This window comes from Micromys minutus (assembly GCF_963924665.1).
Source record: "Micromys minutus genome assembly, chromosome: 32".
Lineage (NCBI taxonomy): Eukaryota > Metazoa > Chordata > Mammalia > Rodentia > Muridae > Micromys > Micromys minutus.
The window spans coordinates 5,235,501-5,261,234 of NC_137967.1; the positions used below are offsets into that span (position 1 = coordinate 5,235,501).

The 25,734-nt window shown below is 50.3% G+C and overlaps 1 protein-coding gene across 1 annotated transcript in view; it reads right to left on the reverse strand.

The window, feature by feature from the left end:
• Positions 1–16,027: 16,027 nt before the first annotated feature.
• Positions 16,028–25,734, reverse strand: part of VRK3 (VRK serine/threonine kinase 3) — a 35,491-nt gene continuing 25,784 nt past the window's right edge. The window contains exons 11-15 of the mRNA XM_080908394.1: positions 25,596–25,728; positions 24,514–24,634; positions 22,092–22,150; positions 17,448–17,607; positions 16,028–16,323 (exon numbers count right to left, since the gene is read on the reverse strand). Coding sequence (XP_080764520.1) covers positions 17,459–17,607; positions 22,092–22,150; positions 24,514–24,634; positions 25,596–25,728 — 462 coding nt within the window. The 3' untranslated portion in view covers positions 16,028–16,323; positions 17,448–17,458. The remainder of the gene's footprint in view (positions 16,324–17,447; positions 17,608–22,091; positions 22,151–24,513; positions 24,635–25,595; positions 25,729–25,734) is intronic.

Consider the following 25,734-nt stretch of genomic DNA (forward strand, 5'->3'; position numbering starts at 1 on the left):
CCATTGGCGAAGTGCTTGCCCAGGACCTTGGGTCTCCAGGATAGATCCTGCACAACAAGCTATTAGCTGAACCCATACTGCTTTCACAGAAGACCTCAGTTTGGACTTCAGTAGCCATGCTGGGTAGTTTATGGCCTGGGACCAAGCAGTCTGGAGGGAAAAAGACTGCTAGTCAGTAAAGTCACAATCTAGGGACATTTTGAGAAGACTCAGAAGAAAGAAGTGTCCTACCAGGACTACCCTGAGGAAGTTGGTTTAGATTCTGCACATAGTACAATTAGTCCATGAAACAAAGGTTCCTGAGAGTGGGTACCCCACAGCAAGATCTGACCTTAGCTCCCAACTATGGGAAGGAACCTGTCTTTAGGGTAAGTACTTGCAAAGACCTCTCTGCTTGGGGGATCATTGTTCCCATGGTAACTGGCCAGCCAAGAGGTACGTTTGGGTGTGTTTTATAGTGATCTTGTTGAGTTGAGCCACATAGCATCTCTTGACCTTTTAAGGAGATGCAAACTGATTATTGGGGTTACTCACAGGAACACTTGAGTCTGTGAAGCAGGTCTCCAGTAATCTCCTGAAGATAGGGCTGTGGATCATGGCTGCCGGTGGTTTTCCTAGGGAGTCAGCGTGGCTACAGGAGACTCCAGCACTATCACTGGAGTGGCAAGCACCAGGTCCCCTACACCCTGACCTTGGACCCTACTCTGGTTCTGCCCATAGTACCGAATGTTACTATGTTCCCATATGTCCCCATGGTAACAAATGAGATCCACCAGAACAACTGAGTGAGACCCCAGTGTGACCAGGGCAAGTCCTGTGTAGCAGGAGTCCAAGAGTCTGGGTCCAGTCAGCAGACGGTCACGAAGTACGGGATGCTCAGTACTGTGCACAGAGGAAAGGGAGGAAGGGCCAGGGATTGGGGAAGTGTGAGGAACAACCCGGTAAGGCTCCTGACCCGGGTGACCTTAGCTCAGGAGTGTGGAGAGTGAGCCGGGCCTGGGGATAATCCTGGCAACCAGGCTGTGTCTGTGTGTTCCCAAGGAGGGCTGGGGGTGTGGCTCAGCGGGGAAACGCCCAAGCAGGCACAGGGCCCTGGGTTCTGTCCTTAGCACTGCACATAAGCCAGATAGCATCTGTAATCCCAGCACTCAGGATGTGGACACAGAGGACCAGAAGCCAAAGCTAACCTTCACTTGCAAATTAAATTGGAGGCCATCCTGGACAGCATGTAACCGTTCAAACACAAGACTCTTAGGGCATCATAGGTCTCGGATTCTGTCCTCGGTGAGTGACCTGTGTGGCTGTGGTACGTAATGGGGCTCCTTACCCATTGTCAGCTCAAGGAGGACATAGGAAGAGGCCACCCCCCGAGGAGTCCTTGTATGAACCTCTGAGACAGACTCCACCTCCTTGACCTGCTCCGGCACCGAGGAGCATTCTTGGGCACAGCTGCTTATTACGAGCACAGAATGCTGGTTAACTGTGGCACAGCTTCCCTCTCAGGGGTCAGTTAGTGTTGTTGGCTGACCTGTTCTGGGTGGCCGAGATACCCAGGGAGCAGTTGAGGTCCCTAAGGAAGCAGGAATGGAGTTTTGGTTTTCTTGTTTGCTTGTTTTTTTTTTTTTTTTTTTTAAGCTAAAAAATCATGACCATGTGAAAGTTGGGGAAGAAAAGGCTTATTGGACTTATATTTCCACATCATAGTCCATCAGTGGAAAAGGTCAGGACAAGAACTCAAACAGGGCAGGAACCTAGAGATAGGAGCTGATGGGGAGGCCATGAAGGGCTGCTGCCTACAGGTTTGCCTCTCACGGCTTGCTCAGCCTGCCTTCTTACAGATCCAAGACCAGCCCAGGGATGGCACCGCCCACAATAGGCTGGGCCCTTTCACATCAATGACTAATTAAGAGTTTGTGTCAAGTTGTGTTTGTGTTGACACAAAATGAGCCCAACTGAACCCTTGTCAGCTTGACACACAAACACATCACTACCAAGCTCCAACCTTTACTTCTTTTATTAGTCCCTGTGATCTTGCATTAATAGTAATATCACAACATAAAATTTCTCGAATTAGGACAGGTATGGTGTCACACACCTTTACGCAAGCACTCAGGAGGCAGAGGTAGATCTCTGAGTTCCAGGACACCATGGTCTTCAGAGTGAGTTCCAGGACAGCCAGGGCTATACAAGACAAAAAGAGACCTTAAAAGTTTAAACTTAAAAAAATCTCTCCTTTGTAGGCTCCTGTAAAAATAAAACAAATGCTTCCTTACTTCCAGAGGGAAGAATAATGGCACAGCCACAATCAGATCAAAACCAAATTCCAGCTGTGTGAACAACACACTATCCAGTGTGTGAGATCCATTTATGGTCTGGGATCCTTTCCCAGCTGCGCCCTCTGTTGCACACACAGCTAATCTAAGCTCTGATGGGCTCCATTACACCAATGCTGCTGTTCTGGGCGCTCACGCCACAGAATCGGCATCTCCAAGATTCTGGGGTCTTCTGCAAACAGGCCATATTCTCACCGGTAGCCCTCCTGAGCTCTCTTCATGGTGCAGAGCCTCAACTTTTCTCCATGATCCCTTCAGTCTTGGCACCTTCACCAACAGCCTCCCCTGGCCTCCCACATGGCAAGCCTCAGCTGCTTTCCATGATCCCTGTCTTAGGGTTTCTATTTCTGCACAAAACATCATGACCAAGAAGCAAGCTGGGGAGGAAAGGGTTTATTCAGCTTACACTTCCACATCACTGTTCATCACCAAAGGAAGTCAGGACTGGAACCCAAGCAGGTCAGGAAGCAGGAGCTGATGCAGAGGCCATGGAGGGATGTCACTTACTGGCTTGCTCCCCCTGGCTTGCTCAGCCTGCTTTCTTCTAGAACCCAGGTCTACCAGCCCAGGGATGGCTCCACCCATAATGGGCTGGGCCAGGAATGTCACCACCCACAATGGGCGGGGCCAGGGATGGCTCCACCCATAATGGACGGGGCCCTACCCCCTTGATCACTAGTTGAGAAAATGCCTCACAGCTGGATCTCATGGGGGCATTTCCTCAATGGAGACTCCTTTCTCTGTGATAACTCCAGCTTGTGTCAAGTTGACACATAAAACCAGCCAGTTCAATCCCCTACGTATCTTCAAAAGAGGTACACCACCTGGTTGACTCTTACACATTACCAAGTGCAGCCACAGTACAGATTACAACCTCGCTATCTCTGAGCACAGCTTCTGTGTGCTGACTCTCAGGAAACACTTCTAGAAAACTTCAGTGATGCTGCCCTCTTCTTAATCACCACTATTTTCTCAGCTCCAACTAACCACCATCAGTTGTCCCAGCAACACAAAGGTCTCTTGTTAATCATGGCTGACTCTTCGGCTCCAGCTGACCAGATACATCAAAGATTTGAAAAATCTTTGCTTCTTTCTGAAGTGAATCAGACTGCCATTTTAAAAGTTCTGTTTTCTAGGCACACCCTTGCTGTGAATAAGGACACGGAGACCTTTATTCAAAGCTTCAGGTACAAGAGCTGGGCAGATTCTGAGTTATTCTGACCGGACAGTGCAGGCCTGGCCCACTCCCAAGTCACATGGTCTGTCACCTGCCATCTTCATCTCACCTTGGCACCTCCGTTATCCACCTCCTCATGGTGAATCTCCGGGTCCCACCCAAGACCCTCCTCCCCCTCTCTCTAGGCTTGGGAACTCTACCTCTTCCTCTCCAGCTGTCCAACTATTTATTGACCAATCATAAGGTGATGGAGAACAACATTTTAAAAACTATCAAGTCAGGAGATGTTTCATAACAGTGACTGTACCAAAGGCCGGACTGCATCCAGAACTCTGTGTACAGAAATTAGAGTTTGAATACACAGTGCACAAAACATCCCCCAACACTCCATCATATGCATTGCCCCCCAAATTCACCCAAGCCCCTACAGAACATCCTGCTGCTATATCAATATTCGATGGCTTTTACACTTCAAAGTTCCAAAAGTCCTTCCACAATCTTCCCCACAACACATTGTCAGGTCTTTCACAGCTATGTTGTACTAACACTGGGTACCAACTCGTTTCAGTGAGGGTTACTAGTGCTCTGATAAAACACCATGGCCAAAAGCAAAGGAGTTTCGTTGACTTACACTGACACACTGAAGTCCATCAGTTAAGAAAAAAAAAAAGTCAGGACAGGAACTCAAGCAGGGCAGGAACCTGGAGGCAGGAGCTGATGCAGAGGCCATGGTGGGGTGCTGCTTGCTGCTTGCTTCCTATGGCTTGCTCAGACTGCTTTCTTCTAGAACCCAAGACCTCCAGAGCAGGGATGGCACCGCCCACAATGGGCTGGGCCCTCCCTCAACAATCACTACTGAAGAAAATATGCTAGAAATGTAGCTACATCCTAATTATATGGAGGCATTGTTGCAAGATATTTGATACACTGTGAAAGGCAAGATGGTGTTATTACTAAAACAACCTGTTTCTAGTTGTGGTGTGGCTCAGCCCTTAGTACATATCTTTACTCCCAATCAGAGACCCCAAGCTCTCTTAGCTGTCATGACAGAGGGTTTTCATGCCAGTACCTGTGGGTCCCAACACTCAGCAACTTTTATTCTCCTGTGCTTTGGGCCCGTGTGGAGAAGGAGACAGCTGCAGGTAGTAACAGATGATGGGACTTTCTTGTGTAAGTGTCCTTCAGACCTTGGGTATCAGGACCAACCATCTCTGACAATCATGCTACATCCATATGGCATAGGCTGTCTGGGACCCTCTGTAGTGAGGGTTCTGGAATTTTGGTTTCTTAAAAAGATATGATGGGAATGTGTTTTCATCTTGATCCCGGGATCAGAATACTATAGGATGTGGGGCTGCCTCAGACTGTCCACAGGAGCTGACGATGATTTGCCTCATGCTCTACCAGGGAGGTAATTTTGCCAGCCACAGATAGTTTCTGCGCTTGTGTGCTGTTTGGAATTCTGGGGTCTTTTCAGAGGGTCTATAAATATTAGGGCCCTGAGAGGTGGGTTGTTGGTTGTGATTTGTTAAGTAGTCATGCGCAAGAAGAAATTGGATATTCTGATGGTAAGGATCGAACTTGCTCCAAGAAACTTGATGCCCCTAACCAGCAGGAAGTCGTTGGACAATAACATTGCCGTAGCATTGCCCACTTTCCAATCCCTGACTTTCTTATTCGGGGATCTCTATCCTTTTCTCTCTCTGATCTAGGGTTGGGAGTTGAAAGGGTAGACAATGCAGGAAGAGAAGGGGTGGAGAAAAGTGAAAAAAAAAAAAAAAGAAGAAGAAGACCCCACAAAGTAGGCAAAGACCAGCTGCAGCCCTGGGTCCTGAAAGTCTATTAGTGGCCTGGGATTCCCCCATGTCAGGAATAATGATCCTCACTTCAGACTGAGTATTGGAAGCTAGGCAGTTGTACGAGGCCTTAGTCCCAGCACCTGGGTGGCAGAAGCAGGAGGATCTCTGAGTTCCGGGACAGCCTGGTTTATAGAGGGAGTTCCAGGACAGCCTGGTTTATAGAGGGAGTTCCGGGACAGCCTGGTTTATAGAGGGAGTTCCGGGACAGCCTGGTCTACAGAGGGAGTTCCGGGACAGCCTGGTCTATAGAGGGAGTTCCGGGACAGCCTGGTTTATAGAGGGAGTTCCGGGACAGCCAGGACAATCGGGAGAACACAATCACACCTTCCAAGCCTTATCTTTCGCTTACATTTGGTGCAGCATTCAGTGTCGGTCTCTGGCTTTTGCCAAAGGCTTTATTTAAAGCTCATTAGACACGTAGCACTATAGAGACGCTTCTCCATGAATAATTCTCATTTTCTGCTTGGGTGGGTGCTGGGGTGGAGGCAGCTGGGACCGTGGCCCTGAAGGTTCCAGGCTTCTGCAGCCCTGATGGTAAGGACGCCACTGGATTTGCAGATGATTTTGGTGTGGGCTTGGGGGAGAAAGACCACAAAGACGAAGTGTCCTTTTGCCTTGGTCACCTGGTTGAACAGAATGCTGGAAGGAAGGATGTGTAGTCCATCCCTGAGGACTGGGTGTCAAAGGATGCTCTGCCTTCCCCTTACATGGGATACTGGGGGGTGGGGTGTTCATGTGTATGCGTGTGTATGCGTGTGTATGCGTGTGTATGCGTGTGTATGCACATGCGGGCCAGAGGACCACTTGGGTATCATCCTCAGGTACTGCACACCTTGCAGTTTGAAACAGGATTTCTTGCTGGTCTGCAACATGTTGATTAGGCTGGCAAGTGTGAATCACAAGTGTGCAAATGTGTGCCACTACAACCTGCCTTTGCCCTTCCATCTATCCATCCATCCTCCCTCCCTCCCTTCCTTTTTCTTTTTTTCAGCCTATAGACCAATCACGCCCGAAATTCACAAGGTGATCCACCCCTTTCTGCCTTCCCAGTGGTGGGATCAAAGGTGTGCACCAGGTCTGGGTGCCCGCGCGAGAACTCAGGTCCTTCCGTTTTCAAGACTGGCTCTTACCAGCTGATCACGTCGCTGGGGTCCAGCTCAAAGACTTGCCTCACTAGAGAGCCAGCCCAGCCTGTGCCTCTGTGAAGAGCTGACTGGAAAAGGCAAGGGAAGCTGGGGGACCTGAGCATAGCACTCAAGGACCCACCATGTTCAAAATTCTTCCAGGTGAGATGCCCCGAATGAACCACAAGGGGGAGCTCAAGAGCCGGTCACAGCCAGGGTGGGATAGGAAACAAACGGGCTGGAGAAATAAATGTGCAGTGCTTAAAGGACTCAGGTTTGATTCCCAATATCCATATGGAGGCTCACAACCATCTGTAATTCCAGCCCCAGAGGACATGACACCCCGTTCTGACGTACACACGCACACACTTTTTTTTTTTTTTTTTTTTTTTTTGAGACAAGGTTTATCTCTGTAGCCCTGGCTGTCCTGGGACTGTGGCTCACTAGCTCTGAAGGTTCCTGGCATCGGCAGCCCCATAGCAAGGACTCCACTAGATTTGCAGATGGTTTTGGTGTGGGTTTGGGGGAGGGATTTGCTCTGAAGACCAGACTGGACTTGAATTCAGAGATCTGCCTGCCTCTACCTCCTGAGTACTGAGATTAAAAGTGTTTGGGGCTGGAGAGATGGCTCAGTGGTTAAGACCACTGACTGCTCTTCCAGAGGTCCTGAGTTCGATTCCCAGCAACCACATGGTGGCTCACAACCATCTGTAATGGGATCTGATGCCCTCTTCTGGTGTGTCTGGAGACAGCTACAGTGTACTTATATATAATAAATAAATCTTTAAAAACAAAAAACAAAAGTGTTCTATGCCGCATCCAGCAGTACATCTTAAAAGATTTGCATACAGGTTTCAGAAGGTAGATAAGCTACCTCTGATAGGAAAATAAAAACATTTCTCACTCAAGCAGGTCAGGAAGCAGGAGCTGAAGCAGAGGCCATGGAGGGATGTCACTTACTGGCTTGCTTCGCTTGCTTTCTTATAGAACCCAGGTCTACCAGCCCAGGGATGGCTCCACCCACAATGGGCTGGGCCAGGGATGGCTCCACCCACAATGGGCTGGGCCCTCCCCCCTTGATCACTAGTTGAGAAAATGCCTTACAGCTGGATCTCATGGAGGCTTCTTTCTCTAAGATAACTCCAGCTTATGTCAAGTTGACACACAAAACCAGCCAGTACAAGGAATATATTTTTCCAATTAAGGGTTCAACCTCCCCTCTAGCCCATCACCCACCAGAGGTAGTGGAAGAGAAAAGTTATTAGGACCCAGGGGAAGTTGAGCTGTTTAAAAATAGTTCCTAGGGGGCAAGTCCAGTCTTTGTTGTCAGGATATCATCGGTTCAGTCCAGTAGCAAACACCGAATATGAACCAGCAGCTGCAGTTCAACCTTGAAGAAACCACAAAGCTCACCAACCGGCCTGAGTCTGAGGAAGCTGCAAGAAGCCACAGAACCCTCATGAGCAGTTCTTTGATGAGCTTCTCTCTATGACATCCTCACCACAAGTGGAGCTCAGCAATCCAATGTAAGGCGAACCAATACGTATGCGTCTTTAGCAAAGAGTAGCAAGGCGGAGCAGAGCAAGCCAGTGCTCCCGTTCCCATTGTCTGTGTGGCCACATTTATATTCCTCATCATACGTCCTTCCACCTGTACCCCAGCCGAACACTGAAGTGGAAACTTCTGGTTTCTTTGGAAAATCGGTTGTGCTGGACGGTGGTATGCTGAAGCAGACGTAAGTGAACGGGTGTTTCACTGAAGCAAGCACGTGAAGGGCTGTGAAGGGACACATACGCATTAATTGGTTTGCCTTACGTTGAATTGTTGAGTTCCATTTGTTGTGACTCCATAGAGAGAAGTGCACCAAAAAAAAAAAAAAAAAAAAAAAAAAAACCAACTTCTCGTGAGGTTCCGGAAGCTTCTGGCTGCTTCTGAGGACTCAGACCGTTTGGCGGGATGATGTCATCTGAGACAGAGTCACGTGCTAAGGCAAGGCATGTGCTGAGGCGAAACCCATCAAGGATGTGTGATGTTTGGGGGGAGTATAAATAGAACTCAACAGATAGCGACGGGGGGGGGGGGGGGGGGGGGGGGGGGCCTCAGCCATGCTTGCACAGCTAACTTTGCAAGCTTCTTGGTCTCTTGTCTCCACTTCCTGGAGGGAGGCACAACAAAGAACTTCTCCTGGTGTCCCTGCTGGTTTTGGTCCCTCCCGCTGACTCATGCGGATTCAGCTGAGGCCGACTGTTTCTGCTAGGTCATGTCAACATGGCCGATCCATGTTTGCTATGACGGTTCTGAAATGGACGGCTGGCATATTCGTGAAGTGTTTGTGGATGGATGGAGCTGCTGCTGCTGACCTGTGAACGGAAAGGCTGGTTTCCTAACAGCACAGATGGAATTTGCTCCAAAGAACCATTTCTAAACAGGTCCACTTCCCCAGTCTCCTTGTAACTTTTCCTTTCTCACTACCTCTGGTGGGTGGTGGGCTAGAAGAGAGGTTGAACGGTTATTAAAATAAGCTGTGAAATGTTTATGCCTACAAAACACTATTTGATGTAACGAATTCTCCAGAGAAACCATAAGTTTCCACTTCACACTTGCTACCTGGGGATCTCAGGGCGAGTTAGTGATTGGAGGAGCTGTTATTTGGTTTTAGGACACCTGCTTATCCTGACCCTAGTGGAGGATAGGATGGAGAGAGAGAGAGAGAGAGAGAGAGAGAGAGAGAGAACACACCAATAAGCCTCAGAAGTGTTGAAATCACTCGGTGAGTCAGGAAAAGCATAGATGTCCATGTACACACAACAGAGGGGATACACAGGTGTGGCGGGTCCACTCGGAGGAGCATAACACACCTGACAAGATGTGTTGCTATGTGCTATGAGCAGTTGACCCTTGGCAGCGAGGTGCTGAACAAAGAAAGCATCATGGTACCTCACATACACAGTCAGGGGACCACCAGCAGCGATACCTTGACCAGGCCAATGTTCCAGACAAGTGTCAGGGATGGGGTGGGGGAAGAGTGGCTTGTTCAGGGAGGGTTCTCTGTGAGGGTCATGCGTGTCATCCTGTGTGACGGTGACTGAGGATGTGCACAGGGACTATGGGGAGTCCCTCCTCCAGCAGAAAGGTGAACACAAGAGAGACAGGCTCAGACCCAGACAAGCTTGTCCATCCCTCTGACCTCATTTCTCTGTGTCTGTCTCGGTTTCGGGCATGCTCTGTCTCCATCCCTGCCTCTGCCTCTGTTTCTTCCCCAGCCCAACCTTGATTCTCGAATTTCGTGGGGGTGGAGGGAACCCGTATCTGGGAGTCCTGTGTCTCTCCCATTCTGCTGACAGCCAGCCCCCTGCCACTCTGAGCTGGGCCCTGGAGGACAGAGTCCTCTTGGTCTGGGGCAGGAAAGTGCTGCACTTGGTTACTAGGCTGTAGTCCGGCATGTCCACACAGCTCTCCGGAGCTTGGCACAAAGTGGGGGACTCTCTTTTCTCAGCAGAATTTCCTCTTCTTGGCCTGATGTGGGAAGGGTGACCTCCGATTCTACCTGAGGAAATTCACACAGTCCTTGGCCAACTTACAGGTTTAACTTCCTCTCTCCACATAAGAACCGGCTAGGCAAGCACCCTGGGTTCCTGGAATGCCTCTCCATGAGAATGAAATGTTCCCAGGGCCTTAAACTCCAGGCAATGAAATGCCATCCTAAGAACCCTTTCCCATGGCTGGAGAGATGGCTCAGTGGCTAGAGCACTGACTGCTCTTCCAGAGGTCCTGAGTCCAATTCCCAGCAACCACATGGTGGCTCACAACCATCTGTAATGGGATCTGGCGCCCTCTTCTGGTGAGTCTGAAGACAACTGCAGTGTATTCATACACAATAAATAAATAATTAAAAAAAAACCAAACCTTTTCCATTCTCCAAGGTTCATCTATATGCCTTTGAGTCACCCCAATAAAGTGTATGCACCCCAGCTGTTAACTGAAAAGAGCTATAACACTGACATGCTCAGAGAAGCCCACCCTACCCCCACCCCCGGGACGCATTACCAGACCTGCTGACCAATCTGCTCAGGACATCTGGACACCCAAGGGAGGAAGCCGAACCTGAACTACAGAGATGCCACAGGTGAAAGCTGAGGACTTGGGGTGGTTCGTCTGCCAAGCAGAGCACAGGCTGGGGGTGGGCTTCCTAAATAGCAATGAATCTCTCTGTGCTATGTGAGTGTGACCTGAAAGGTGACCTGGTTTTGGGCGAACATGGTGGTGGGCTGGAGACCCAGCATAGCTGCAGATAGCTCTGTGCTATCAGACCACTGTGCAGCTTGTGTTGGGGACCTAGTGACTGACTGACTGACCACAGCTGCCATCTCTGGGAGGGATGCTCTGCCCGGGGAGAAGGCCCTGGCCTGCCTGAAGCCAGTTCCCTGTCTTCATTGCAGATCCCCCAGAGGACCCGAGAGTGACTGTTTCACAAGAAAACCAGACAGGTAGAAAGGATGGGCAGAGGAAGCTGGGCATCTGGGTGGGGGATGGGAGGCATCCCAGTTGAGGCAACCCAGCAACTCCGCCTTCTCTCCTCTCCAACTTCTCTTCTCTCCTCAGGAACAGCACCTCCCTCCCAGTCCTGGAGGGCCAAAGCCTGTGCCTGGTCTGTGTCACCTCTAGCAATACCCCGGCCACTGTGAGCTGGGCTGGGGTCACACAGACCCCGATCCCAGCCCAGTCTATTTTGGGGTTCTGGGAATCACCGCACAAAACACTCAGACACAGATCTCAGTCAGTGGTTCATTGAATGCTCACCCCAATCAATCAGGGACAGTGTGGACTCGGGAGCTGAACTGTCACCAGTAGTCAGAACTTTACAGAGTATTTAAGTCTCAAATTCACAAAGATCTGTGCCAATTTATTCCACCAATCGGGATTTAGGGATAGGGGATTTCCTTAGGATCAGGTCTTTGTTGTATACTTAATTCTGTTCCCATTGGGTTGGGTTACTCAACTGTGGTGGACGTACCTCACCTAACATTCACGTCTTAACACGTGTACCAGGATGTCAGTTGCCCACGTCCATGTTTCTTCCTGTCTAGTAGGATGTAGTTCCCGGGGAGGTCTTAGGAACTTAAACTTTACTCAACCACTACTCAAAATGGAAATTTTATTCCAAATAGCTTCATATATTGGTGGGGGTGTCTCTCTTATGTTGGGGCCCATTCCAGGGACAGCTTACAGAGGCAAAACCCATAAAAGTTTATACGTAGGTGCAGGAAGTGCTGCTGGGCAGTTGGTTTGGGTCCAAGCTCCTTGTGGGAAACTATACAATGCAGTTCTGACTTCTCCTGCGATTGGTTTCCAAGAACACCATAGCATAGAACGTAACAGTATTTGCAATCAACTGGGGCCTGAGAAAGTTTCCTAGTAACAGCAATTACAGCACAGGAGACAGTGTCCCTGTCACTTTAGTAACAGCTCAAAACAGCTGGCGAGACAGGTAAGTTTCCCAGGCCTTAACATTCTTAGACAGCGTCTTGTCTGTGATTTTCTTCAAAAATTCTTTAGTTTCAGTCACAACACCCATCTCTGACAGTCTCATATCTAACCTCATGTTTTTTGTCAATGAAATAAATATTCACTAGGGAAGAGACGACATTAACAATCTAAGTGTTTGCTTGTGTGTGTGTGTGTGTGTGTGTGTGTGTGTGTGTGTGTATGATTGATTGATTGATTTTATGTATGTACACTGTAGCTGTCTTCAGACACACCAGAAGAGGGCATCAGATCCCATTACAGATGGTTGTGAGCCACCATGTGGTTGCTGGGATTTGAACTCAGGACCTATGGAAGACCAGTCAGTGAGTGGCCTTTAATTGCTGAGCCATCTCTCCAGCCCCAAGAAAGCAACTATAATCTTGACCATTCTTGCTCTTTTACCTGTGGCTTCTATGCCTGCCACTTGCTGCCCACCTCCTGTTTTCTCTCGACTTTCGGCTCCTTCCTCACCCATTCTTTTTCCTCCTCTTCGAATACCTCATCTGTCACAAGTAGCCTGCCCCATACTCGACAGAGGCTTTTCCCTTTCATGCCATTGCTCCACCAACTCCGGAGGGGGGAGGGATGCCTTTTCTGGTCTGTAAGCCTTTTTCCACAAGCAATATCTACAACTGGAAAGCTCGGAATCTGCCTTTCTCTAACAAGCCCCAAGCCCCAATGAAGTGAAAACGTAAAGGGCTCTTTGGAAAGTCAGTTGGATGGTGTTTTGTTGGGACAAACACATGAAGGATGCTATAGAGAAATACACACCAAAAAGCTTCTGGTGCTGTACAGTTTGTTGAGGCTTCCAAGGACTCTTGGCTGATTCGATACATGTGCGGAGTCAAGGCACATAGAGGACATGTGATGTCTAGCGGTTCTAAATGGGACTCCATGAAGTGACGGAGAGAGAGCTTGGCTCGCTGGTACAGCTCGCTGTGCAACACTTGAGAGTCTTGCGTCTTGGCTGATCTTCGCTTCCCTGAGAGAGGCACAGCGGAGAACCTCTCCTGGTATTCTCCTGGTCCCTCCTGCTGACTCGAGCAGAGGCTGAGGCCTGGCTGCCTCTGCTAGGTCATGTCACCGCTGTTGCTAACTCGACTCTACCGAACTAGACTGCTGGTGTGTCCGTGAGGTGTTTGCAGGTAGATCGAGCTGCCACTACCCGTTAACCTGTGAACTGAGCTGCCGATTTCCAGACAACACAGATGGGAGTGGCTCCAAAGAACCTTTGTAAACAGGTCCGCTTCCTTCTATCCTTTCCTTTCTACTACCCCTGGTGGGTGCTGGATTACAAGAAAGGTTAAAATGTTTAAGAACGTCAATAAAAATGAGATTAAAAAAATAAAATTGGGCGTCAATGGGAAGAGAAACCCTTTGTCCTGCCAAGGCTCCATGCCCCAGTGTAGGGGAATGTCAGGGCGAGGAGGTGGGAGGGGGTGGCTGGGTAGGAGGCACCCCCATAGAAGCGAGGGGAGGAGGCATGGGATTAGGGGGTTTATGTAGGGGAAACCAGGAAAGGGGATAACATTTGAAATGTAAATAAAATATATCCAATAAAAAATAAGTGAAATTATATTCTAATCTCTTCTTGGAGACGATTTTTCATATCCACCATTCCACCTGTGTTGTGGTTTGTTCTAATGCTTGTACTGTGCTAATCGGGTCTACAAAATTACACAAAAACCTGCATGTCTGCACATTAAGATGCTGAGGGTCCCGGGGTCCCTGCTGCTAGTTGGTTCTGACTGGTAAATAAAGTTGTCGGCTGCCAATGGCTGAGCAAGGAGGCAGAGTCTTTTAGGATTTCTGGGCAAGGGACTGAGGGAGGAAGGAGGAGACATTAGGTGCAGAAGAGAGCAGAGCCCTCGTGTAAGAATCGGGGATTGTGGCCCAGGAGGGCTGCAGGTCTGGGTCCGGGACAGTAAAGATAGAATATAGATTTTAATAAGTAATAACTCAGGATATCAAAGGGGACTGTGTTAGCCACACAGACGCTAAGAAGTGGCCCAACCATTGAGCTGTTAGAGGCATAGTAACAGAAGGCTGTGTGTGTTTTCATTTGGGAAACCAGAACAGCGGGTGGGTAGGGGGTAGTGTGCTGTTGCCAGGACCGACTTAGGTAATGATTATTGGGCTCAGTAACACACCTGGGTCAACATTCAACAGCCCCTCCAGACCCTCTTCACCACAGAGGAATGGGACCACGTTGGGTGGGAGGCCCACAAACTGGGGACCCGGGTCGATTTACAGAGAATCCTGCAGTCACCGACGCTGCCTTCCACAAGTCAGCCCCAACTAGAATCCAAATATGAATGCAGGTAAGGAGGCACTTAAGAGTCATTGCCAGATTCTTATGGGGGGGGGGGTGTCTCCAGGCGGCTGCTAGACACTCTATAGATTTATCAAAGGTGAGTCAGGTAATACAGGGTCCCAGGTGGAATCCCTGGCTGCCTTCCTGGAAAGGCCCCTGGATGCCCACCACACCTACATCTCGACTGAGCCCGAAGCACGGGAGAACCAGCAAGCTATCAATGTGGCCTTGTGGGTCAATCTGCCCCTGACATTTGGAAGAAGATTCAGAAAATTAGAAGTTTCAAAGGTAAGAATGTTTGAATTAATGAAGATTGTTTAAAAAAAAAACTTTTAGTAACAGGGAAAGCCAAGAAGATAAACAAACTAAGAAACTGGTGAAAATTCTTTTTTTTTTTTTAAAAGATTGATTTATTTTATTTATATGAATACACTGTAGCTGTCTTCAGACACACCAGAAGAGGGCATCGGATCCCATTACAGATGGTTGTGAGCCACCATGTGGTTGCTGGGAATTGAACTCAGGACCTCTGGAAGAGCAGTCAGTGTTCTTAACCACTGAGCCATTTCTCTAGCCCCTGGTGAAAATTCTTACTGCAACTCAGAAACCTCAAGGAGGTTACACAAGGGGTAATGGTCCTAGAAGGCCCCTAAATAATGACAAGGGCAACACCTTTGAGCAGTCTCAAACCCATCTGAGGCTTCAGAAAAATAAAACCAAGCTCAGTGGTAGAGCTGTGCCTAGAAGCCCCCACTGAGGAGAATGAGTTGGGGACTGAAGAGAAGGCTCGGAAGTTAAGAGGACCCAAGTCTGGTTCTTAGCAACCACACTGGGCTCCTCACAACCAACCACCTGTAATGACAGCTCCAGGGGCTGTGACCTGCACTCTGCTGGTACCCAGACTCACACGCATATAGGATATGGAAAGATGGGTAAAGGAAGTACTAGTGTTTGGTTTCAGACCTGAGACAAGAGCCTGAGGTGCATATTTTACATCCCAAAGTAGACCTGGCCTCCATGTTCTCCCAGCATCCCTCAGTCCCCACCTGGCATATCCTGCCCCCAACCTTGAACTTTCCAGCCCAGGGGCTTAGCTGCCTTTTCCCCAGAGACTCTTCCTGATATAATCTAGACATTTTGGTCTCTCCCTCTCTCTTCTCTTCTCTTTTTGTGCTTGTCCTTTTCTCTCTCCCTCCCCTGCCACCCCGCTTCCTCATGGTGACTTCCCTGGCCTTGGTCCTTGGGGGCCAGTAAACTCGCCTACCCAAGGGCAGCTTCCCAATAAATCTGCCTTAAAATGGCTCATTTCACTGTGGCGGAGAAATAACCAATCACTAGGCAGCTGAAGGACAGACGCGTGAATGGACAGACACGTGAATGAATGGAAGCGTGAATGAATGATGTGCAGAAGAATGGAGGGCGTGAAGGTGGCTAGATGGAGAAGTGTTATACTGGCTTCATGAAAGCAGGAATAAACAAGTCGGAAGCTTTTGTCTGATTGACATTTTCTTGGGGGGTGCTAAGGCTGGAATTGGCCCCTTGGGTGTTCTTCCTGCCGTGGCGTCCCCAGCACGAGGGCTGCACGTGTGAACTATCACTCTGGACACCTGGAATTAGTAAGCAAAAGACCTAGTGGCTGGGTAAACAGGAGGAAGGTTCTTCCAGAACTTCTGTGAACTCAGGACTCTCCGGGCTCTGACTAAAAACAGTTTATTAGGGCATCACAGGAGTGCTCAGGGCAGGAAAGGTCCCAGGGAGTGGCCGCCACCAGCATCCTTACCTCCATCTACAACTGTGGGGGCGGAGGGACAGGGAGGAGTTTCACATTACAGGACATGACTCAGCTTCCCTGACACAAGTGCTGATTCGTATGTCCTAAGGGAGCGGCGAGAACGCACATTCAAGGGATTCTTCCAGGAGCTATGAGTTCAAACAGAAGGCCTTGAGTCCCACTACTTCATGTTCTACTTCAAGCTGCAAGTCGGAAGCTCTGTAAAATAACAAACATGGCTGTAAGGAACAGGTTTTCGGCCCCTTTTTCCTGCCACATTTCTGGGAGAAACTGGGGTCCACCAACAAAATGGGGGGACAAGGAGCCTTGGGTCCTGAGACAAAGACCACTCAGAGTCAGTCGTCCTGTTGATGGGAGGCAGAGCCAGGCAGGGAGCAGGCGACATGAGGTGAATGTGACTGGCATCAAGAAATGGCAGGACCGTGAGGGAGGCTCTGGCAATCCCAGCATTCTGGAGGTAAGGGCAGGGATCAGAACCAAGGTCAGCCTCAGCTACAGTTTGAACATTGCCTAAGTTTCCTGAGACTAGCAGAAGCCAAGGTCTAAGGGGGGTAGCTGAGGCTGCCAGGGTAGAGGTGGGGCTGGCTGTGCCCTGCAGAGCGTTCAGTTAGTCTCACCTCTGCTGCTCCAAACCTCGGGACATTCCTGTCAGCCAAAATGTCTCCAAATGCACTATCCCAGTCCTACGTGTTCATGTGTGTGCACGCATGTGCCTGTGTTTGCACATGTGCTGCACAAGCCATGAGCTTTGACTGCAGCCAACCCCAATGAGAACCAAATGCTCTGGGAAAGGGCACGGCGTTGGGGAACTTCCACTGGGGACACGATCATTCTATAGAACTCATGACAGACTGAGATAGGGTGTCATGTAGTCCAGTCAGGCCTAGCTTCTGAGCTGTACCCCTACCTCCTGTGTGCTAGGACTGCCTCTGTGTGCCAAAGTGTCCAGTTTGTGGGGTGAAGCCAAGGATTCTAGCGTGCCAGCCGAGCACTCTCCCAGCTGAGCCCCAGCTCCAACCTCATCGATTTTTTGTTTTTGTTTTGTTTTTAAAAAACACTGTCTTATATAGCCAAGACTAGCACTGAACTTGTGATCCCCCTGCCTCCACCTCAGATCTGGGATATCAGGTATGCACCATCACACCTGGGTGACCTCAAATTTTTCTAGTTACCACAATTCACCAAGCTGAATCCAGCTGTCTAGATTCGTTTCGAATTGACTTCAGGAGCCCATGAGAAAACCAAGGGTATACCAGGGGCTGGGGTACCCAGTCCCTCACAGGCTTGGGTGGGGTGAGGGGCTAAGTCCACAACCTCCTCACCTGGATTCCATCTAAGGCACCATCTGGAGGTCCAGGGGGTCGTAGGGTGACACCCGCATATCCTGCAGCAGAGCTTCTAGATTGTTCCTCAGTGTAGCATAGGGCGGCTTCTCCTCATAATTGAGGGCCATCACCACCTTCAGGTACTCCCGCAGGGTCTCTGTGGTCAAGACACCCAAAACCACAGGTGAGGCCCGAGAGGTAGTGCTTGCAGTCCTGCGCTCAGCACCTCGAGTCCGTGTGCGGGAAGCATCCGTGTGGCAGCAGCGGAATGCTAACCACCAGCGTGCTCACCAGCCAGCCAATCACCAGCCTCACCCGCATCTCACCCCGCACTACTTCCCAACGGGGTCCTGAGGAAAACCTATGTGCACCTCTGCCATGGAGCCTGAGCCTGCAGGTTCCAGCCGAGGTAGGGATGGAGTGTGAGCACAGGAAGCAGCGGGCATCGCCGTGACCTGGGCATCGCCGTGACCTGGGCATCGCCGTGACCAGCACAAGCGGCAGGCAAGCCCCGTGTGCCATTAAGTGTTCTTTAAACATTTTCTCTCTCTCTTAAAATAATTTTTTATTTTATGAGCACTGGTGTTTTGCCTGCAAGTAAGTCTGTATAACAGTATCTGGATCTACAGACAGTTGTGAGCCGCCCTGCAGACACTAGGAATTTAGCCCGGTTCCTCACAAAGAGCAGCCGTGCTCCTATCTGCCCAGCCATCTCTCCAGCCCTTAAATTTTTTTTCAACCACTGGAAAACACAAAGCAGTATTAAGTTCATGGCAGCACAAAAACAGGAAACGACAGCGTTGTCCCGCTCTTCCTGCCCTGAGGGACATGTGACACATTTTTTCAGACTCCTGTTTTTAAGAGTCCTTGCCTCCTGGGGCATAAGGTGCCTTCCAGTTCCTGAGAGACCAATGCACTCCCTCAAGCAGCAAAGCATTCAGGCTTCTTTGTGTTTCTCTGCTCCCTTGGAAGTCACGGAAGTGCGGAAGCCTGACAGGACAATCGGCCTTAGGCTTTAGTCCTGTGTGCCCTGGATCGCTCACTAACATCACTATACCCTGGCAACTGGAAATGTATAGATCCTGGCAAATGCCACTATAGTCGGTCTCTTATAAGGGTATAGAAAGTGTGATTATTCTCCATAAAGTTGTCACAGCCTCGGTTTTGCTGTGACTCCTTCATCCCGAACCTGGATTACGGTCTTGCCAGTTATATCAGGTAATCTTTGCCCTCTAGGTAAGTGTACGTGCTTATTTATAGCACACGGGGCGGAAGGGCTTTTCAATTTAATTAGGTGGGGGCAGTCTATAGAGTCCCACTCTGACTAGGCATGGTGGCGCATGCCTTCAATCCCAGTAGCCGGGAGGCAGAGGTAGGTGGATCCAGGACAGCCAGGACTGCACTAAGAAACCCTGTTTCAAAATGGAACCAACACCAAAACCAAACAAAAAGTTTCACTTTGTAGCACAGGCTGGCCTTGAACTCCTGACAATTCCACTGCCTTCCTCTCTCCAGTGCTGGGGAAACATGGCAATACCACGATGGTACCATTTGTTGTTTTGTTTTTCTGAGACAGTCTCTACAAAGCCCTGGCTGACTTAGAACTCACTACATAAGCCAGGCTGACTCTGACTCTGAACTCTGAATTCACCAGTCTCTGCCTTTCAAAGGTGTGCACCACACCTACCATGATGGTGCCTGTAAAAAATACATCCATGTTTATGTGTGTATGCCTGTGTGAGTCGTGTGTAGAGCACCCTCAGAGAGCAGGAAGAGTGTAGGAGTCACACAGTGTAGCTGTGGGAGCTGGACTCAGATCTCTGAAGAGCAGCAAGCACCTGTAACTGATGAGCTCTCTCTCCACCCCAATGGTACGTCCTCCCCCTCCGCCCCTGACAATTATTTACTGTATGGACTCGGAGCACGACCTGTAGTACTTCTTTCTTCCCCGGTGTGGCTCTTGGGCATCAGGCTCGGCAGCAAGAACTTCACCTTCTGAGCCGCGTCAACAGCCACACAGTGCTACGTTTAATTTTCAGGTGTATGTATGACACGTGTGTACTGTATGTGAGGTGTATGTATGACAGGTGTGTACTGTATGTGCAGGCCTGTGTGTGCTGACTGAGGTCAGCGGCGGCCGTCTTCCTTCAGCGATCACACTCCACCTGGTTTTCTGAGTGGGGCCTCACTGACCTGGAGCTCACACTGATTTAGCTAGAGCAGCGGGCCGTCGGGGCCCAACGATTCACCTGTCTCATGCTTCCAGCCCTGGCACTGTAAGTGTGCACGCTGTGCGGGCTTTTCACACGGTGCTGGGATCCAAGTTCGTACATGCTGGAGAAGAACGGGGGTGGGCTGTGGATGCAGTGAGCATGTCGCCCCTCCCCCAGCTCTGAGCGCTACCTCCGACCTGCTGCATGGCCTTACACTGCTCTGAGCTGATGAGTCTCTCCCACAGGGACCGTGCACAGCAGACCAGTCTATTTGCTGGGGCCCTGGAACTCCCGGTGACTTACCGAAGGGAAAAGCTACACAAACCAGGAAGCCTGAGGCTGCACTGCACAGAAGTCCCCGAGGCCCAGCAGAAGAGCCATATACCACCCAACCCAGAGAAGTGTATCGGAAGTTCACAGACAGGACGTGGGTTAAATTCCTAGCACCCACATGCTGGCTCACACCCTCTGTAACTCCTATTCCAGGAGACCTAACCTCTTCTGGCTTACAAGGGCACTGCACACACTTGGTGCACAGATACACATGCAGACAGCAAAGTCACACACATGAAACTGAAATAAAAATAAGCTTTATAAAAAATGTTTTTGTCCCTGTTCCTGTAATAACAGCCAGACATGTCCTCTCTATGGCACTAACAAAGACCACCTCAGAAAGCAGGGCCTTGGTGAGGAAGGGAGGGAGGATTGTGTGTGTGTGTGTGTGTGTGTGTGTGTGTGTGTGTATGTGTGTATACTACATAATCTAGTAGTGGAGGAGGGTTACTGGGACCTCACACTTGCTTTTCAAGCATCCCACTACATACACACCCACAGTTCTCACTGTACTTTTAAAAATGGTCATGATTCATTATGACGTATGTGTGCTCACGGGCACCCTGTGTGCACTGCCCAGAGGACAGAGAGGGCGTTAGATTTCCTGAACTGGACTTACAATGGCATGAGCTGCACTGTGAGTTCTGAGAACAGCACCTTGGGCCTCTGGAAAATCAGTGAGTTCTCTCCCTCCCTCCCCCCCCTCCGTTATTTTGAGACAGGGTTTCTCTGTGTAGCCCTGGCTGTCCTAGAACTCACTCTGTAGACCAGGCTAGTCCCGAACTCATTGAGAACCGCCTGCCTCTGCCTCCTGGGTGCTAGGACTAAAGGCCTGCACCCCACTGCCCAGCTGCAGTGTGTGTTCTTAACCACTGAGCCATCTCTCTAGCCAACCCCCCACTTTTTAAAAAAACTTCTACAGTTGATCCACTAAATTAATTCATGACTAGAAAACCACCACCCCAGTTTTTCAAATCTTTCTGTACACATGCATGTAAGCATGCTCATGTGCACGTGTGCATGCATGTAGAGGTCTCACACCCCCCCCCCCCCCCCGTGAGGCATGGTCTCTCGGTTTGCTGCTGAGCTCTCTGCCTCCTGCCTTGCTGTGGGAGCCCTGGGCTGGGAGTGCTGCCCCAGCTTCCTGTAGACTCGGGTCTGAACTCAAGCACTCACACTTACACTGAGTGTGAGCCACCTTCCCAGCCTGTAATTCAGTGTTCAACACAAAGACATTACGTACTTTCTAATTACCAAAAACCCTAACCAAAGCCCACAAATGGCCAGAGGTAGCGGCAGACGCCTTTGATCTCAGCACTGGAGGAAGGTGAATCTCCGAGTTCCAGGCCAGCCAGCGCTACAAAGCGAGGCCCCGTCTCAACAAGACCTTACAAGTGCTAACGTAAGAAAGCTCCACAATCTAACTGTCTCAAACAAGGAAAAACAGGAACCTAAACTGGCTAGTATTATTCTACTAAAAAATAACAGGGCCAGGGGGTAAGGCCGTTGCCGTCAAGACGGATGACCTGAGTCTGACCCTGGAACGCAGATCCACAGGAAAGAGCACTGACGTTGTCTTCTTACCTCACACTCATGCTGGGACACACATCCACACATACAAAATAAAAATAAATACAAGTAGAAAAGAATAAATAAAAGCTAAAAAAATAAAGTATGTGTTTGTAGGCACGGTGCTTCCCTGTGATCACAGTGCTCAAGGGGAGGGGGAGGACCTGGACTCCCAGGCCAGCCTGGGGAGCACAGCAAGTGTGAGGCCAGTCTGGGTTGGTATAGGAGACCCTGCATCAAATCAAATAAACACACTGTATAAAGTTCAATTAAAATAAATGAGAAATAAGCTTATGTGTAGAGGCAGGGAAATGGCTCAGTGGTGAGTGCCTGGTGTACACCAGCCCTGGATTCCATTCCCAGCTCCCAACAACTCAACCCTGTTACTACGGGGAGAACTGACCATTTTTACATGTCCTACAGGAAGCATGCACAATACACATGCAACTGGGCAAGCCAGAAGAAAAACAGCAAAGAAAGCCTCCAAGCTGCAAAGCTTGCTGGCACCGTCCCCTTTAGGACATACCTGAGGCCCTGTTCCAGCGGCCACACAGTCCCACGAGGGGTTCGGGGTTGTCCAGATACCTTCAGGGGATAAACATGAGAAAGGAGAGTCATGTGTTAAGATGAAGCATCCTCTAAACACACACACAGACCCCCCCTTAGGAAAGACAGGCACTACTCGAGGCCCCCCCCCCCCCCCCCGTTCTCTAGCCTAGACGGTCAGGCTGGTTCCTGTCACTCACCTCTCCTGCAGTCAGCCAAGCTTTCTCTAGCCCCACTTCCTGCTTCTTAGTCTTACCATGTTCTGTCCTGGCTACGGCTGTACCTCAGCTTCCTGCTCCTGTGATGCCATAGGGCCGATGGCACTCTGGCCAGGCCCAGCTCTGTCCCTCCAAGCTCACAACCTGGTTGTGGCTCCCCTGTGGCCTGGTCTCCATCATGTCCTCCCTGTTCCATGCTCCTAGACCCACAGGCCTCACAGTCTCTCACACTTCCCATTCTACTGTGATGACTGAGGTACTGTCTGCTTTTGTGTGTCCACTTGACACAAGCTCGAGTCGTGAGAGAATAAGGAGCCTCCACTGAGGAAATGCCTCCATGAGATTCTGCTTTAAGACATTTTTCTCAATTAGTGATCAATGCAGGGGGCCCAGTCCATTGTGGGTGGTGCCATCCCTGGGCTGGTGATCCTGGGTTCTTTAAGAAAGCAGGCTGAGCATGCTATGTGACACAAGCCAGTAAGCAACACCCTCTGCATCAGCTCCTGCCTCCCGGTTCCAGTCCTGTTTGAGCTCCTGTCCTGGCTTCCTCCAGTGATGGACTGTGATGTGAAGTGTGAGCCAAATCAACCCTTTCCTAGCTTTTTGGTGCTGGTGTTTTGTTGTAGCAATAGAAACCCTGACTAAAACACACTTGGTTTGCCGGGCGGTGGTGGCGAATGCCTTTAGTCCCAGGCAGAGGCAGGCAGACCTCTGTGAGTTCGAGGCCAACCTGGTTACACTAGGATGCTTCCCTGAACTGCACTAAGCAGATAATGCCAGTCCTTTATGGGTGCTTGCACACTCTGCACACAGGCCCAATGTCCCGGCAATGCTGGTGTGCAGGAAAAGCCAGGTTTTACTCTAGTCCCAAGACAAGTGAGAAGCCAGGAGTAAGTCACAAAAGTCTCACTTGGAGGATCTACCTTTCCTTCATTTCCCTCTCTCCTTCCCTCCCTGCCTCTCCCTCTCTCCCTCTCTTTTTTCTTTCCTCTCATCCTTATTTTTCTCCCTCATTTCTCTCTCCCTTCTTTCCTTGCTTCCTACCCAAGTGAAGCCAAGCACAGTGCTCACACTTGTAATTTCAGAAGCTGAGGCAGGAGGATTGATGCAGGGTTCAGGCCACTGTGGTGAATGATACCAGTGAAATGACTCCTAAGGTTGTTCTCTGGGTTCTGCAGTCATGCAGGCATGTGTGTGCATGGGCGCACGCACACACACGCACACACACAAAACCTTACACCCACTGCCATGTCCTAGAGATACGTCAAGAACTGGGAAATGGGGATGTTGGCAGCCTTAGGAATGGTGAGAGTTCCCTTGACTGCTCACCCTTCTCAGAGAGCTCATCTCCCCAGGGTCCCACTAACAATCCTGGAGACAGCCAGGAAGTCTGACCTCTGTTAGGACCTCAATTTCCTGTGAAAGGCCATCCTTGGACAATCGGGGTTCAGGACCTTCAGGGCTTCCCCAGGATTGGTGTCTGCTGTCCTTGGTGCTGAAGAACATACCCTAGGGACCCAGTAGATGCCACACTTCCCCACAACAGAGCAGGCCCTAAGACCAACATCTTACAGTCCTTGGTGCTCCGTTCAAGGCCATTTGTGCAGTGCTCCGATCCCAGAGCAGCTATCCTTGGTGCTGAAGGCTCGGAGGCACCGACACTAACTTGCAGCTGTCCTCGGTGCTGAAAGCCAGCACAATGCTTCTTTCTATCTTATCAACTGCTTATAGTACAACTGTCAGGATCTAAAGACTCCCATGCTGAGGCCAAGGCACTAATCCTGGAGGCATGGAGGCGGGGCCACTGACTAGAGGTGTACGCCCTCAGACCACAGCCTGTGAGTAAGTTGTGGTGTACTGCATGCAACGAGCAGGAAACCCTGTACAAAGTATGTTTACTCCCAACCTGTTCACAGCTTGTGACTCAGCTGCTGCTTGTACAGCAGTTTACAGTGGGAGAATTCCAGGGTTCACAGAGGTGAAGGTGCTCACCCAGCACCCAGAATGGTGGGCCAGAAACTGACCCTGGGCGGCATGGCGGAGAATTCACCGGAGGCTGCAGAAGACTACGGCTCTGCGGGTGGCTGCCTACCCATCCCTTCTGCTCCTCACTGGGGTTGGCACTCTTCCCCTACCTGAGGGGTGTTCGGGCTAGTACGGGGCGCTGCAGACCCTTACACTCACTTCTGCTTCTGCTTAGTTATCTGTTCAGTGTTGGGGAGGCAGTTTGTCCAAGGCAGGAATCCATAAAGCCACTTGAGCATACAGTAGCCCAAGGTCTGGAGATCGCTGCGGCGGGAGGGACCTGAGGAGAAAAGGGGAGAGGTGGTGGCTTAGTCTTGCTGTCCCACCTCTTCATGTCTGTCCCCAGCTTTCACTGCAGACATACAAACCATCTTAGCTGTCACTGCTCAGTCCCCAGCCTCCGTATGTCCCCCCCCCCCCCCGCTGTGGTCACCCACTACAGTACTCCACTGCCCTGTCTATGCATCTTTTGTCAATACAGTTACCCAAGGAACCCTGGGTGCCTCTGTTCCAGGCCTGGCCTCTCTTCTCCCAAATAGACTTCCAATCCCCCTTAAAAGACAATCAAATCTTTTAAGTGGTGAAAGACTGCAGTGCGGCTGTCTCGTCACAGAGGAGCAAGAACGGGGCACTTTCCTTCCCCTCCTAACTCACTCTTCAGAGAACTGTGAACGATGCTGTTTTACCTCCTGCCCCTGGTGCAGTACAAGCATATCCCCTGCTCAGGGACCTTAGTCTGATGGAAGCATGTGTGCCGGCAGGTGGATGGTCATGATACTGAGATACGAGAGAGGGGCTGGGGAACCTGTGGGAGGCTGTCACCCCTCTTTGCACATCTTCCCTGGATAACCTGATCCTCCTGTTCTATCCTCAACTTCCACAACACAAAGATCTCCTGCTCCAGTAGTGAATGGTCCCATTTCTGTACCTGCCCTTCCTAGGGGACCCTAAAACAGCACTCATCATCTCCAAAGTCTGCCGAGGAGTCTGAGCCTCTGGAAATATGAGGTTCCTGTCGAGCTGCTCACCCACATTCCCACTCAAGGCTACCGTGCAGCTCCCCTTGGTTCTGAAGAGAACAAATCCCTCACACGGCCAGGGCATGCTCTACTCCCAGTCCCCACCACAGCACCTTTAAGCTCCTCTACTGCTGATGTCTATTACACATGACCAAGTGCTTGAAGGCCATGGGTGTGACCGTAACATGTAGGAGGCATGACGCTGTGCTGAGCCCCTCTCACCGCATCCCTTGTGCACGTCCATGCTAATGAACTCCAGGTCCCCATCGTGCGGACTCTTGCTGCCTTCTTTGTAGGCCACGTGTCTGCCACCTGGGCAGTATCGGTAGGTGAAGCCATAGCCCGCCAGGGTCATCTGTGG